The sequence below is a fragment of the Tursiops truncatus genome, chromosome 12 (assembly GCF_011762595.2).
Source record: "Tursiops truncatus isolate mTurTru1 chromosome 12, mTurTru1.mat.Y, whole genome shotgun sequence".
NCBI lineage: Eukaryota > Metazoa > Chordata > Mammalia > Artiodactyla > Delphinidae > Tursiops > Tursiops truncatus.
Window position 1 is genome coordinate 11,998,320 of NC_047045.1, and position 15,856 is coordinate 12,014,175.

General features: G+C 44.0%; 1 protein-coding gene across 10 annotated transcripts in view; it reads right to left on the bottom strand.

The window, feature by feature from the left end:
* FILIP1 (filamin A interacting protein 1) overlaps window positions 1-15,856 on the bottom strand; it is a 193,971-nt gene that overhangs the window by 12,715 nt on the left and 165,400 nt on the right. For 8 of the 10 annotated variants that reach the window (XM_073789365.1, XM_073789363.1, XM_073789367.1 and 5 more), the window contains 2 exons: window positions 6,034-8,839; window positions 274-2,718 (listed from right to left, as the gene is read on the bottom strand). In XM_073789365.1, coding sequence (XP_073645466.1) covers window positions 2,512-2,718; window positions 6,034-8,839 — 3,013 coding nt within the window. In that variant the 3' untranslated portion in view covers window positions 274-2,511. Of the gene's footprint in view, window positions 1-273; window positions 2,719-4,134; window positions 5,706-6,033; window positions 8,840-15,856 lie in introns of those variants that run through there. The other 2 variants (XM_073789362.1, XM_073789366.1) reach the window with 2 other exon arrangements.

Sequence of the window (15,856 nt, forward strand, 5' to 3'; positions counted from 1 at the left end):
CTCAGGAGGGTAAGACCAGGGCTGCCTCTGTAGCTGTGTGGATGGGGCCCTGCCTGTCCCCAGAGGGAGCCGTCACACTGAAATCTGTGGAAATAGCACCCCTCCCTCCCCAGCACGGGACCTGACAGCAGCTGTTCATAGCTGCCCTAGTGAGACCCCTGCTATTTCACTACACAGTACTGTTTCAGGACAGGGAAAAGACTCTAACTTTTTCATCCCATTCACTCTTATAAAAGCACATGAAACTGCATCTTAAATACATGTTATACTCACACATAGAAGCCGGAGTAGGAGTGCATTGAATCCTCCACCTCCAGTCCTTGGTGGCTTTCATTTCTAATATGCAGTTTAAAACCAAGCTAGCCAATAAATGTGGCGTTGGTTCTAAAATTACAAAGGAAAACTGCCACGGCAGTCGCACTTTATCATTTCTGAAAAGCGAATATGTGTCGTGCCGCCAAGTTTTCTTAGCGGTTGTCCTCTGCAGGTGGCTGTATTCCAAGATCCAGATGTATAAACATCCTATCCACTCACGGTTAAGCTCTTACAGCCTCTCCCTGCGGATGGAATGAGCTTCCGGGCAGAACCGACATAAGCATGGTGTGAGCAGGTAAAAAAGAAAACAGCCGCAGTGACACTCGATTAGGATAAGGGTCACTGAAGAATGGCAGGTAGTATAAAACAGAACACAGTGTTTCGTTCTCCTGACGCCTTCGTTTGCTCAAATACAGCATGTACAGTAACACCGAATAGCCTAAATGCCAGGGAGGCATTTGAAAAACAGTGGAGCGTCCTTGTTTCTGAAAGGGATAATGTCCACTTTACAAAAGGGGGGAAATTCCCTTTCAAAAAGACACGAGTCAGTATTCGAAATGGCAAGATCTGTTGTTTAAACTTGTTCAAAATCGTATTTCATAAAGCCTTTTTTGCTCAGTCTCCCTCTCCTTCCGCCTTGAAATTCCATTATTAGGGCATGTCTCCCGTAGTTGCTCAATATTTTAAAATACATTTGCTGAGAACTGAGCTGTAGGCAACAGTGATCTGATTAAGTACATGTGAATATTGTGAGGGGTCTATCTCCTTCATCCACAATTTGAGCCCAAGCTCTACAAGGGACAGGAAGAACAGTGTGGAAAGAACTCAGAGGACGGTCTCTATACCATGAAGCACGGTGACTCCCGGGCTAAAAACCAAACATGTGTCTTTAAAAAAAAATCTACCTTTTACTAAATATCAGGACTATTCAATGATTCTGGAACCTTCACAATTTAGAAGTAGAAAATAGCAACCTGTAACTTAATACTCATTGTGTTATTGTGAAGTTCACCCAATTGCCTCAAAGATTTCGACAAAGGTGCTGCCTACCTGAGACCTCAGATGCTAAGCTGGGGGTTATCAGCCTTGAGCTCATTTGTGGTTATTTGACTACCAAGCACCATGTCCACGTCAACATGGTTAATCTTCTCACAGACACTGGCGTTCTGCATTCACACACTCTTCATGCTTATGAAAACATGCTTAAAATTAACAATGATACAAACACAGGTAATAATAATACACTTCACCACACCACACACACACACACACACAATCATGAACTGGTTCTATACTTGCAAAGTCAAGTCCACACTTGACTGTGAAAATGTTTCAATTCAATTAAGCTATGCATGATGTCATTTTATTTCTTGGCAACAATGTATCAAAATTTACTGTCGCTATTTTCTATCCATTACAACCTCTCTTGAGCTATAAAGGGCCATTTGGCAGCTCTATTCAAACTGCTCCACAATTTAAATCAGTTGCACACTTGAATAGAGCATGAGTCTGACATTAACGGTTTTAAAATTCCAAAATCTTTACAATACACACTCACACAAATAAGTAAAACTCTGTTTTTAGTATTCCATATTTCGTTTCCATTTTATTTCCCATTCAAATTGTTTCCTGAAATCGTCTCAGAGGCTTTTGTTTCTGCAAAACCTTAGAGGTCCAGGCCCTGTGATAACTAGGAGATGGGTTTTGTCTGGGGGGTTTTATTTGTTTGTTTGTTTCCAGCACATGAAGCAAATTTGGAATCTGATAGAGGGCCAATGACAATTGTTAACCTATTTCCTGTTTCATAAAAGAGTTTTTGAAAAATCAATTATGGTGGAACAAAGCCTATTATATTTGATTTACAATTAGGAGCCGGCTTTGGCGAGGCTGTGATCCAGCCCCCATATCTTACTGATTTAACTAATGGGTCCACTTTCTAGAAGCAAAACTGGGTCTAGAAGTCGGGCCCTGCCTCGGGCCCAGCACCCTCCGCAAAGCACACAGCACACGGTAGTTTTGCTGGTTAGTTCTGTTCCCCAGCATCAAAACAAATCCACAAAATAGGAAAGACACATGGCTATTAGTTGATTATTTTATGAACAAGATATTGAAAACTTAAATTAGTACATGTAGAGAGTTGGCACGAACAGAGGGCAGCAGTAGCATCTGCACGACATACCCCCTCCGCCACTGCCCTCAGCCCTTCCCCCCTCCAGGAGAGGTAGCGCTGCCGGCTGCAGATTTCTTCAGCTCTATTTTCATAGACTGAGTCTCAGCTCGAGGCTCGAATTTGGTCAGATTTCCTGCTCCTGGGGCTGCCACTACTGCCTTTCCTGCTTTCATACCTTTTGACATAGGAATGCGGGTGGGTGTAGGCCGCTGGGATGACCCGTCTTGTCCCGACTGTAAGAGAGAAAATACAGAAACGCAAGGGCAATGTTGGTGAGTTTCCCCCGGAAATGCCATCAGTCTGCGCATAAGCAGGGCTCTTGCCACAGAACTACCCACAGACGACCCCTCTCCAGATCAGATTATCGTTAGCAAGTTGGAGTTGGTGTCTAGTCCACTCCAGTCGCCCCCCTTCCCCTCTCCCGGAACATCTGTGCACCCTTCGTTCTCTTCTCAAGCCCCTGACCTACCTCCTCGACCCTTACTGAAGACAGCCTTCACTCCTACTTCACAGAGAAGCTGCAGGACACCCTGTGTATACTCAGGCATCTTTATTCCTACTGTCCCCCAAATCACCTCACTTGCTTTACATGAAGCAGCTCTCCTTTCCCCTCCTAAGGAGGCCAGATCTTCTCTTTTTTGTATTGTCACTGCTGACCACACCCTTTTTTTTTTTTTTTTTTTTTGCCATGCCGCATGGCATGCAGGATCTTAGTTCCTCGGCCAGGGATGAACCCGTGCCCCCTGCAGTGAAAGCTCGGAGTCCTAACCACTGGACTGCCACAGAATTCCCCCACAGCGCCCTTCTTGAGGTGCTCCTAAAACTCTCCTGCTGTGATTTCTTACTTGGGTCTCACCCATCCCCCTCCCGTCTCTGACGACTCCTTTTCACTCTGGCGCTGGCTCCCGGTTCCAGCTTGCCTGCCTTCTAAATGTGGGTGTCACCATTCTCCATCCTTGGCCCTCTTTTCATTTTTCACATTCACCCTGAGAATCGCCTCAGTTGTCACCCACATGTTGCTGAGTCCCAGGACCTCAAGTCTTCAGTGCTCTCCTTAAATGCAGATCCAGATTTCCAACCACGTGCTAGACATTTTCAGTGTCCCTCAGGCATCTCAATTATAACAGGCCCCAAACATTACTTAACTTCTCCCCCAAACAGTAGTCCCCCTGAGTTTCTCATTTTATCCACCTCTACAGCCAAGCCAGAAACCTCAGAGCTGCCCTCTGTACTCAGTTTGTCATGAAATCTTCAATTCCGTCTTCAATATATGTCTGTCCTCATTTTCGCTACCACAGTTCAAGCATGCGCCATCTCCAGCCTACAGAACTGCAACGGCATCCCCGTCCTCGGCTTCTATTTCCTCCAATTTATCCTTTAAATGGTTTTACAGACATACCTAACACATAAATAATGTAGTTTTAAAAATCATTACCTTGTTTCTGGGTCCCTTGGTCTACTCTCTGAGATTAAATGTCAGTTTCATAAAAAGACCCACACATCTTCAGTATCTGACCCCAGTGTGCCTCTCCTTTCCTGCTCCTGCCTTTTGTCTCCAGCCCCAGCCGCCGCAGCGCAAAGGGACGGCTCACCTTCCCCAACAAGCCAGTTCCTCACATCGCCATCACCATCGCCATCGCCACGCCTGTGCACACGCTGCCCTCTCTCTGCATCTGTGAAGACCTCTTCCCCCGACGAAGCCTTCTCTGCTTGTTCCTTTGTACATACCCCTCTCACAGAACCACTAAGGAGGTTTCAATCCTGCCTCTCCCACTAAGAAGAACTTCAACACGTCCTCTTTACAGTCGGCACCTAACCCCATGCCTAAAGTGCTGCTAATGGTCAATAAATGTTGAATAAATGCACAAATGAACTAACCACACTATTCGATTTCTAAGAGGGGTATTCCCAAACTTTTTGTTGCCCTTGATCTTATGGGATCTGATATAACTGAAGTATGTGAATCATCATTTAGGCCTTAGAAATCTTAGACAGTTGTTTTGAAATCCTATTTGTGTAGGGGCTTTAGTCAGTAATCCAAAGTGTTGCTGCAGAAGGGAAGCCTAGCTTGACCTGACCCTTAAGATGGGAATAAGATGTTCCAGCAGAAGATCTGCTCTAAATTACAACAATTACACCTCCACTAGCTTTTATAAAAATCCAAGCTACGCTGTGTTGCTTAAATAAAAGCAGCATTGAACCATTTGAGAAGGGTGAGCAGTGCTGAATGCTATTCAGCTCCCATGGAGCCAATAACAAAAAGCTTCACTGGCAAAGCAGTTAGTGAGTAATTCACACTTTGGAGCCTGTCTTGGGTCTATGCTTGTGCACAGAGAATTAAAGTAAATTATAGTGAAGATATAGGAAAATGAGCCACAGTTTCTATACTTAAATAATAAGCTTCCTCTCCTTCTTAAGAGTTTCTAATATATGCTGCAGAATTTATTCAGAGATTGGGAATCATAATTTCTAGTCTATTAGTTTAAACTAATATCTAAGTAGTGCATGTTCTTCTATAATTTCATCTACCAGTTGTCTTCAATAAATGAAGAAAATCACTGGATGTATTTTGAAAAATAGAATTTATTTTTAAGTTCTGGCTTTTATACTTTGGACATGCTTTTTTATAACCCTTCATTTAGCCTCCCAGCTGGTATTAACTAAATATTTATCGAGCACCTGCTCTCTGCACGATACTATTAATACAATGTACTGTTTAGAAATATAAAGTCACTTCTTTTTTACTTTAAAAAAATGTTTTGGATATAATAATCTTTTAATCTTACTTTTCGAATAAAGTATGACTATGACCATATGTAAATGTAACCCAGGAATAGTTTATTTATTTATTTATTTTTATTTTTTGGCTGCATTGGGTCTTAGTTGCTGCAGGCGGGCTTTCTCTAGTTGCGGCGAGTGGGGGCTACTCTTCCTTGCAGTGCGAGGGCTTCTCACTGTGGTGGCTTCTGTTGTTGCGAAGCACGGGCTCTAGGCACGCGGGCTTCAGTAGTTGTGGTGCTCAGGGCTCAGTAGCTGTGGCGCACGGGCTTCGTTGCTCTGCGGCATGAGGGATCTTCCCGGACCAGGGCTCGAACCCGTGTCCCCTGCATTGGCAGGTGGATTCTTAACCACTGCGCCACCAGGGAAGCCCAACCCAGTAACGGTTTTAATTATTTTCTGCATATTGACCATTTCTCCCCAGTCTCCATTTTTCAAAATACTGTAAACATAAAAACCAAATTTTAAACCTCATTATTCCCACATGCTGACACTGCAAGAGGCCATCTTTGCAAGGATTTTTGCAGTCTCCATAATTGATGTGAAAGAAAAATTATCCCTCATAATTGGCTCAAATTCATGAAGTACTAGGCCACTTTTTACTCCTATTTCTTGATGTAGACAGTCCCCTAGGAAACAGCTCGTAGTGGGTTCGGCTGGAGCCGAGGCACGTGCTTTTGCTGTATTTTGGGCACTGCGTTGTTCTCACTCCCCCCGCACACCCCCGCGCCCCCCGCCTTGGCGTGAACTTTGGAGCCCCCTCTACTCACCACTGACTGGGTTCCTCTGGCCGATGAGGTCGTGACCGGTGTAATGGTGATGGTGCTGGTCACTTTGCTCGCGCCAGGGCGAGGCGAGACGTGGCTCCTGGGCGAGCGAAGGACTGTGCCGGTGGACACCTCCTTCTCCGCGGCCACGCTGACAGGTCGGACAGTAATCACCGGGCTTACTCCCTCAGCCGCAGTCCCAGGGGCGCGCTTAAACTGAGAACCTAAGTGAATGTGAATTTTATTGTCTTCCGTGGTTATGATATTGGCATTGGAGTTGTACTTCCGGACTGGGGCTGGCACAGTCTGCTTCTCCGGGGTGACCTTGAGGACAGTCCTTCCCACGGGCATTTCCTGGGATTCGGAAGGGACGGTGATGTCCGCCGGGGCCGCCGATGTGGACACGGTCATGATCTGAATGGGGGACGTGGGCCTATCCGCAAACGGTCCTCTTCCGCTTTCTGGTGTCTTCTCTCTGGAGAAGGTAGTAATTGTGACTGGGGACATGGCTCGCTCCGCGCTGAGAGTAGCATCTCCGCTTTTCTGTTTCTGAGACATGACATTTGGTGACGGGATAATGGTTATCCTCGGTTTCTGATTCCCTAGGGTGGGAATGACGGTGGTACTGGAAAAAAATTCTTCCGCCGTGGGGCTCGTAATCTCCAAAGTGGCAGTGCTGTTCTCATGGTCCGGCGTCACTCGAATGTGCAGGGGCTGGCCCTGCTTGGGCGAAAGAACCAGCTCTCCTGGGTGCCCCGGGCTGGAACCGGCTCGAGGCCCCTTCTCTTGAGTCACCGGGGGCCCATTCTCCCTTTTCCTCATCCATGGAATCCAAGACTTCCTCATGGTGAGCTCGTTGGCCGCGGGCGGATACCTGTCTAGGACAGAGGAACGTTCCACAGGTTTCTTCAGCCCCACCTGTCGAAGGTTACTCATGATATGGTTTTCTTCTTGAAAGGATTTGCGTATAAACACTGCTGGCGTGTCCTCCTCCGCGGCTTCGCTGCCGACCGCATCCGTCTGGACGCCGGTGGACGTCACGGGGACATCCACCATCCTCCTCCCATTCACGCTGGGTCGGAGAGCGCGGCTGTACCGCTTGGACAGCTCCAACTCTTTGGTCAGATTGAGGACCTCCTGCCCCATGTTCTTGTTCTTATTTTCTTCTTCCATAAATCTTTGCTGAAGGACAGAATAATCCACTTGGAGCTGAGAAAGCTGATCTTCTTTGTTCATCAATTCATGAATCTTCTCTTTAAGGGCTTGGACTTCTGCTTTTAAGTCTCGACTTTTAGCTTCTTCCAGCCGAAACCTGTGTCTCAGCTCAGCTTCCTGGCTCACCGCCTCACCTTTCTCTATTGCTTTATTCTTGGCGATTTGGTGTTTTATCTCCTCCAGCTGCTGAGAGAGGAAGTTGGCCTTATCCTGCTCGCTTCTAAACTTCTGCTCCAGCTGGCCGTACTCATCTTCCGTCTTCATCAGATCCCCTTCCACCACCTCCAGTTGCTGGAGACGTTTCTTCAGTCTCTCGATTTCAAGTGTTAGCTCCTTAATTTTGTTGCCTTCTGGGCAGGTGAGCTCAGGTCCTTTTCGAGACCTTCCTCTTGTTATTTCTCTCTCCACCTCTTCTATCCCATCAAGTCTCTTCTTTAATAAGTCAACACTGCAGCTTAATTCAGAGGATTTTTCTTCTTCACTTTTCAGTTTGCCTATTAACTCATCTCTCTCTTTTGTCAAATTGTATACCTTTTCCTCCATTTCGGATTTCAGTTTTAAAAGCTTCTTACTTTCTTCGATGAGCTTTTCCGTCACATCCATAACCTTGCCTTGTTCCACCTTAAAATTTTTATTGAGTCCATCCACTTTTCTCTCTTCCTGCTTTATTTTTTCCATCATGTTTTTCCTTTCATCAACCAGCATCACGGTAAAGGACTTCAACTTTGTCAGATCGTCTTTCAGGCTTAATTCAGCCTTTTCCAATCGACTTTCAGAACATTCCAGTTCTTTAACCCGACTCTTGACTACCTCCAACTCATTGAGCAGGTCCTTGGTTAAGTTCTTTTCTTTCTCCAGATTTAAATGCAGCTGGGTGCACTCTGATTTACTCTTGCTGAATGCTTCTTCCAACTTCTCCAGTTCAGACATTCTCACCTGTAACTTCTCGACTTCAAGTCTGAGCTCTCGGCTATGGTGCTCCTCCTCCTGCAGCTTCTTCCTCAGCCCCCTGCACTGGGATTCGGTTTTCGTGATCTCCTCATCTTTACCCTCCATCTCAAGTACGCGCTTCCGAAGCTTTTCCACCTCTGCCATGAGACTGGAGTTGCCACATTCCCCTTTGGCAATTTTATCTCTTAGCTCCTGAAGTTCTACTTCTGCCTTTTGAAGATTTTTGTTGGTCTCTTCCAGCTCCTCGATTCGTTGAGTCAAGCCAACCAGCCTAAGTCTGAGCTGCCTGTTGTGAGACTCCTGATTGGCCAACTTAGCGCTCATCTCTTCATGCTCCTGGGAAAACCTCGAAGCCTTGTGTTCAAAATCCACTTCCAACTTGAGCAATTTCTGCCTGTCTTCTTTGGATTTAGAAGTGATGGCTTTGAGCTTTTCTTCCTCTTCCCTCAGTCTCTGAGTCAGGTCCTGTACTTTCTGGCTTTGCAGGCCAAGTTGCTCGATATGCATCTGCCTTTCATCCACCAGCATGAGTGCGAAGGACTTGAGTTTCACAAGCTCATCTCTCAGTTTGTTGAGCCGCTTAGCATTTTCCTTTTCTTTGCGGGCTTGGTAAGCCTTTTCTTGTTCAAGGAGTTTTTTCAACCTAGAAAACAAAATATATTAAAACATTCTATTTTATTGCATTAAACTTTATATATTATATCATACATAAATATTTCATACACATATTAAAAGATTAGTCTGCAAATAAGTTTCTCTTAGGTATTACATAAAAACAAAATAAAATGCTGTTACAATAAATCCCTTATCAATTACTGCAGGATGAAGGTTTAACAAATAGCCATTAATGAAGCTAATCAGAAGGCAGGATGCTGGCTGCCGGTACTGAAGGGTAGCGACTAGAAGGGGGCACGAAGAGGGCTTTTCAGGTACTAGTTTCTGTTTCATAATTTGTGTGCGCAGGGCGTTAGCGATGGGAAGAATAGGATGAATTGTGACAACTTTGCAAAAGATAACGTGGACTTTGTGACTGCTTACTAACTGGTGGGAAGGGAGAGAGAGAGAGAGAAAAAAATGACTTCAGTGCTTTGGGTCTGAATAATTGCAAACAGTAATACTTTTAACAGAAACAGGAAAAACAGGTGAGAAAGGGTATTGGCAGATATTGAGAACTGAAGCAACAGCAAGTTGAAAGGTATACCAGACGATAGTTAACAGTACTGTACTGTATACTTAAAATTTTTTAAAGAGGGTAGATCTCATGTTAACTGTTCTTACCATGATTGAGACAAACAAACAAATAAATAAACGTGCCAACAATTAGAAATGTAGTGCTCTGAAAATAAGTCCTATAAATTTTACAGCTCATGTACACCTTAACCCATAGCCTTAATGCCTCCCCACTGTCTCTACTCCAGTCCAAGTACTCAACATCTGCTGATAATTCTGCAACAGCCTCCAAACTGGTCCCCTCACAACCTCAGCTGTGCCACTTCCTAGCTGTATGATCTTGGCGAAGTTATATAACCTCTGTGTATCTCACTTTTCTCACTTATAAATTGAGCATCAAAATAGTAGCTAATTCCTAAGGTTTGTCTGAGGTGCATATCAGTTAATATATGGAAAGCACATATAATAGTGCCTGGCCCATAGTAAGTGTAGCTAAAACTACACTTTATATTATAAATGTATAATTATATTATTATGTTTATGTTATCATTATTATTATCATTACTTACTCTCACCCAAATTCTAATATAATCATGTCATTCCTGGTAAATGGAATATTTATAAATGGCATATTTCCTGCCGTGTCAATAAACAAAGGGTGTCACAGTCATCAACAACTGCAGCCCTCCAACATGAGCCAGTGAGCCCTGAGGAAACTCAGGGCTGAAAAGAATACCTGCCATCTAGCAGCCATCAGACTGCAGCCACTCCCTGAAGTGAGCCCTGAGGAAACTCAGGATGTGCAAATACAGGATACTGGCCCTAGGTTGCTGAGGTGCCTATCAAAGGAATGATTTCAGTGAGCCCAGACTCTTGCATCTTCCCATACACAGAAAAGCGCTACATTCCTTAACTTGAGATACCTGGTTTTCTTTAATTAACAATAATCTTTTAACGTTCCGACTACCTGCCCTTTTGTTGCAAAACTCCTATATGTCCTGGCTCACCCCTTGCCTCCTTGGAGCAGTTTCTCAGTTATCTGAAATGCTGTCTTGGGGCTGTAGTCCACATTTTGCCCCCAGTAAAGCTTAATTTGCAACTCTCACGTTGTGCATTTTTTTAAGTCAACACTCCCATGGCTTCCTATTGCTTTAAGAATAGAGGCATGAAATCCATAACAAGGCCCAGACTGATGTGGTTCCTGACCACCTGGGCAGGTTGATCTCAAGCTGATCTCACCTGTTATCTAAGCTCCACACATTCCTCAAATATGCTGGACCCCCTGCTTAGAAGTACCTCCCTGCTCTTCCTTTCTCTCTGACACACACACACACACACACACACACACACGTGAACATATCTGGTTGACTTTTTATCCTTTGAGTCTCACTCAAATGTCACTCCCTTCGGGAAGCCTTCCCTGACCAAACTGACTAAGTCAGAGTCTCTTAGAAACTCTCATAATACCCTGCGGTCTTCTTTTTTAACACTTATCAACTTATAAGTTTTTCATGTCTGCCTACCTCTGTTTATGAAAGTTCTGTGAGAGTGGGTGCCAGGTCCTTGTTCACCCCCTAGCACAATGCCTGGCACATAGGAGGTGCTCAAGAAATATTGACTGAATGGATAAATGGAAGAAAGAACAAATAAATAAGCTTGAGCTAGAAATACAGCTCACGCCACCTACACAGGGCTGTGTGAACTAAAGTCCTTACAATGCTGAGCTGAGGATAAATTTTTGTCGAATGTATGTCATGGTTGTTACTAGGCCAGTAATTGGATATTACTAGTGGCTATTAGACAATGAATGTGTCTGATCTCATTAGCAATGCCCTCTCTTAAAGAATATGGTCATCCTAGTCATCAGCTCTGGGAGAAGAGGAGTTTCTCTTAAGTGGGAAACCTCACATGAGAGAGGGAGCCTTCTCTGTGTGGACTGGAAAGATATCCTAATGGTCTGTCTATCCTTAGTTCTGGTGGATGAACAACCTTTTTATCTACCTTTCCAGTCAATTTGGCATTCCACTTTCAGGTGTTTTTTTTCTTCTTCCCCCATATCTAGAAAGCCTCTTTTTTTTACATTAAACAAGCATTCAGAAGCATTATCACATCATTGTGCAACTATTCACAAAGCATAAGGACTATCGCACAAACAATTTTCTAATAGTTACAATTTCACTTTGTGCTTTCAACACTTAATTTACTGTACATTATGGGACATTTCCATGTAATTATGCTATTGAAGGAGCAAAATAAGAGGATTTCGGTGTTCTGACTGTTATGGTGTACACATTTATCAAAACTCATCAAAATGTGTAATTAAAATTGGTGGATTTTGTAATATATAAATTATATCTCAGTTTTAAAATAGATTAAGAAAAATAATATTAAAAGCCCTGCAAAGTGTTCTAAGATGTCAGATAAAGGGAGAAAAGTTGTAAACAAATATAAAAGGGTGGCTTAAAATAGGATTGAACATAAAATAGCTTATTAATCTTAAGGCAGAAAGAGGTGAAAGCAGAAGTTGTAAAAATAAAGAGAAGACAGCTAACTTTTTCAGGTGGAATTCCGGCTGACGAGAAAACTTGTTCCAGGAAAATAATGTTTCAGGTATGAGAAAACCTTGAGTCCTAATATTATTTCAAGAGGCTCGTAAAAGCCCACTCCAAACTCAAGTACTTACTAATACTTAATTTTTTAAAAAATAAAGGATAGGAAGAAAGGTCTTTTGATAATAAAACATTTTATTTACCAACTATCTGTTATATCCGAGGCTGTGTATTTTATTAATTCATTTCATTTTCATAACAACACTTGAGCAAGGCATTACTATGCCATTTTATAAATAAGGGAGTCGTTTGCCCTAATCATGGGAACTGGACTAAGAAGGGGCAGGTTGGGATTTTGGACCAGATCTGTTTGACCACAGTGTGCTTTTAACAATGTTATTTCTCAAACAGGTATTGCTTGAACAGCTGAAATTCACAAGACTTTGTGTTTGTTTAGGTTAACTTCATCTTACTTGATTCACCTATCCTTCTGGAACTGTCAAGATCCTCCTTGGACTGTTTTGTCACCCAATATATCAGTTTATATGTAGCATCGTGTCAATGGCAACACAACCCCAGTGATTAATAGAAAGACAGGTCAATGTACAGAGCCCTTCAAATACAGTCAAGCTCTCCCTGCTGCTGACTTGAACCCATTCAGCAGCAGGGACGTTGTCATCAGTCACCCATGAGCCCGCGGGGCTGTTAGTCCTTATCTCTCTGAGCTCCCAGCCCTCCCTTGCACCTGTTCCAACCACATCCTCCTCACATCAGTCAACTACAACCAAATTCTTCCAGATGCTTGGGCCCCAGATCTAGAGTCATCCTTGAATTCTGTCCTTCTCTCACAAGCCCACATTCAGTTCTTCAATAAATCTTGTCAACTCTACCTTCAAAATACATCTCGAATCCAATTACTTCTCATCCCGCTATTGCTCTTACCCTGGCCCACGCCACCGTCATCCCTTATCTGTATTATTGCAATAGCGACCTAACCTGACTCTCAACTTCCACTTTTGCTCACCCTCATCTGTCCTCTGCCCAGGAGCCAGCGTGATTTAAAAAGGGTGAATCAGCTCGGTGCTTTGTGACCGCCTGGAGGGGTGGGATAGGGAGGGTGGGAGGGAGGCTGACGCAAGAGGGAAGAGATATAGGAATATATGTATATGTATAACTGATTCACTTTGTGAATAGAGCAGAAACTAACACACCATTGTAAAGCAATTATACTCTAATAAAGATGTAAAAATAAATAAATAAATAAAAAGGGTGAATCAGATCCCGTCATTCCTCGGCTCCAAGCCCAAATCATCACAATGGCCTAAAAGGCCCCACGTTATCACTCTTTTCCTCCTCCTTCTGTGACTTTATCTCTTAAAACTCTTTCTTTTATCCTTGAGATCTTCTACTAGATCACTGCTTCATTTCCTTCAAGTCTTTGTACAATCATCCCCTCTCAGGGAGGCCTGCTTTGCCAACCTTATTTGTCTTGTGCATTTCGTGGTAGAACTTCCTATTTTCTTCTTCTGCTGTCTTTTTCTCCAGAGCACTTATTACCATCTAATACACTATACATTTTACTTATTCTTTTTTTTTAATTGACTGTCGTTCTTCTCTAAACTGTAAACACCTTGATAGGTGGGTTTTTGTGTATTTTATTCACTGCTGCAGCCGCAGCACCTAGAATGTGGCCGATGGTGAGCTCTTTCCACGTTTGTTGAAGATGATCGCAAAAGGCCTTCTCAAAAGTCTTGCTGCAATTCGAATGTGCTCGGCCAAATCCTTAACTTCTTTGTGCCTCTGTTGTGAAGACTAAAGCAAACAGCCTCTGTAAAGTGCTTAGACAGTGGCCAGCCCACAGAATGTTCTCAGTAAATGCCATCCGCCAGTGCTGTTGGTCACACCTCTTCTTGTTTACTCATTTGACAATCATTTACTGAACACTTACTTTGTACGGGGGCACTCTGCTAGGCATATAAAGTTAAAAAAAGACACAGTTCTTGCCCCTAAGGCATTTACTCTCTAAAGATGAGAACAATTAAACCAATACAGAGAACAAAGACATGCAGAGGAAGCATCTACCTCTGTGGGAAACCAGAGGAAGGGCAGCTAAGTCATATCAGGGGAGTGTAGTCAGGGAGGCTTCTAGGAGGAGGTGACTCTTAACCTGCATATTAAAAGCTAAGTAGGAGCTAAGTAAGTAGAGTAGGCAGGGAAAGGACCCTCTAGACCAGGGGTTAGCAGTATTGTCTGTGGGCCAAATCTAGATCAAGGCCAGTATCTGGACAGTCCTAGAGCTAAAAATTGTTCTTACATTTTTAAAGGCTTGTAAAACATAACGAAGAAGAGGAGGCAGACACTGTAAGTGGCCTGCAAAGCCTAAAATAGGAGTGTAGTGGAAACAGCACGTAAAAGCACAGAACTGGGAAATAGACCACAAAGGTAACTCAACTACAGTGAAGGGTACCTGTGGGAACAGTGGAAGGAAAGGAGGTTGGAAAGGAAGGCCAAGCAAACAAAGCCCCCAGCGGGCTAAGAGGGTGACTCTGAACTTGGGATTCAGAATATGAGGAAGTTCGACAGGTGTGGAGAAGCTGGAGATCAGTTAGGAGCTCCTGAGAAAGCAGGAGTTGAGAAACGGAGTCTGAACTAAGGTTATGTCATTGAATAAAAAGAGAAGGGGGTTCACGTGGTGATATTCAGGAGACAGAAGTCATAGGGTTTGGTAACAGACTGAGTGAGGATGGAGAGGGAGAAATTTGGACAGACTCCACTGCTTCTAGACAGGGTTATTTGTTGGCTGTCAGTGCTTATCACATATAGGCTAAGAGAAGAGAAACAGCCTTGGAGGGGATGATCATGATGCTCCAGAAAAGGTACATCGGGGCTTCCCTGCTGGTGCAACTGTTAAGAAGCTGCCTGCCAATGCAGGGGACACGGGTTCAAGCCCTGGTCCAGGAAGATCCCACGTGCCGCAGAGCAACTAAGCCTGTGCGCCGCAACTACTGAGCCTGCGCTCTAGAGCCCACGTGCCACAACTACTGAGCCCGTGTGACACAACTACTGAAGCCTGCGTGCCTAGAGCCCATGCTCCGCAACAAGAGAAGCCACCGCAGTGAGAAGCCCGCACACCGCAGGGGAGAGTAGCCCCCACTCGCCGCAACTAGAGAAAGCCCGCGTGCAGCAACGGAGACTCAACGCGGCCAAAAACGGAATAAAATTTTAAAAAGGCACGTTGACTTTGAGGTTGTTGGAACCTACAAGTGAAGTGCTTATTGGTACCCAGGAGTTCAGGAGATGGATCTGGGCCAAAGTTACAGACTGGGAGTGTCCAGTGACGGGTGCAATCTAAAGCCATGAGAGAGGATGAGATGAGTAAGAGGTGTGAGACATCAGAGAGAAAGAGGACCAAGGATAGGAAAAAGACACTGAGATGAGAAAACATCAAGGAACTTAATGAGAGAGGCTGAGCGGGGAGAGCCAGCGAGTCAGGAGGGAGTCCACGCAACAGTGGATTTGCAGACCCCAAGAGGGCAGGAATGGGGCATGTCCATACTGCAATGCTCTGGAGGGACCAAGTGAGAGACAGGAAAATGTTCCTTGTTTTCATTTAAACTCAAATTTAAAGAAAACTTCTTCCATTTGATATGTCAACACGGATATCGACAGCACTTCACTGGAGCAGTTTTAGTGGGGTTAGGGATCAAAATACAAAATAAAGCTTAGCTGAAGAAAAATCAAAGCGGGAAAAAAAAAAAAATGGAGACAAGTACCTGAGACTAATGATTTGAGATCTTGATTGTGAAAGGAAGGAGAAACAGGGATGTGGACACAGGACACAGGTAGGGCAGGGTCAACATTTTTAACCTCATATGCATATGAGAGATATTAGCATGTTCCCACTTAACTTTAAAGCTCTTTGTTTTTCTTTATAGAAATAG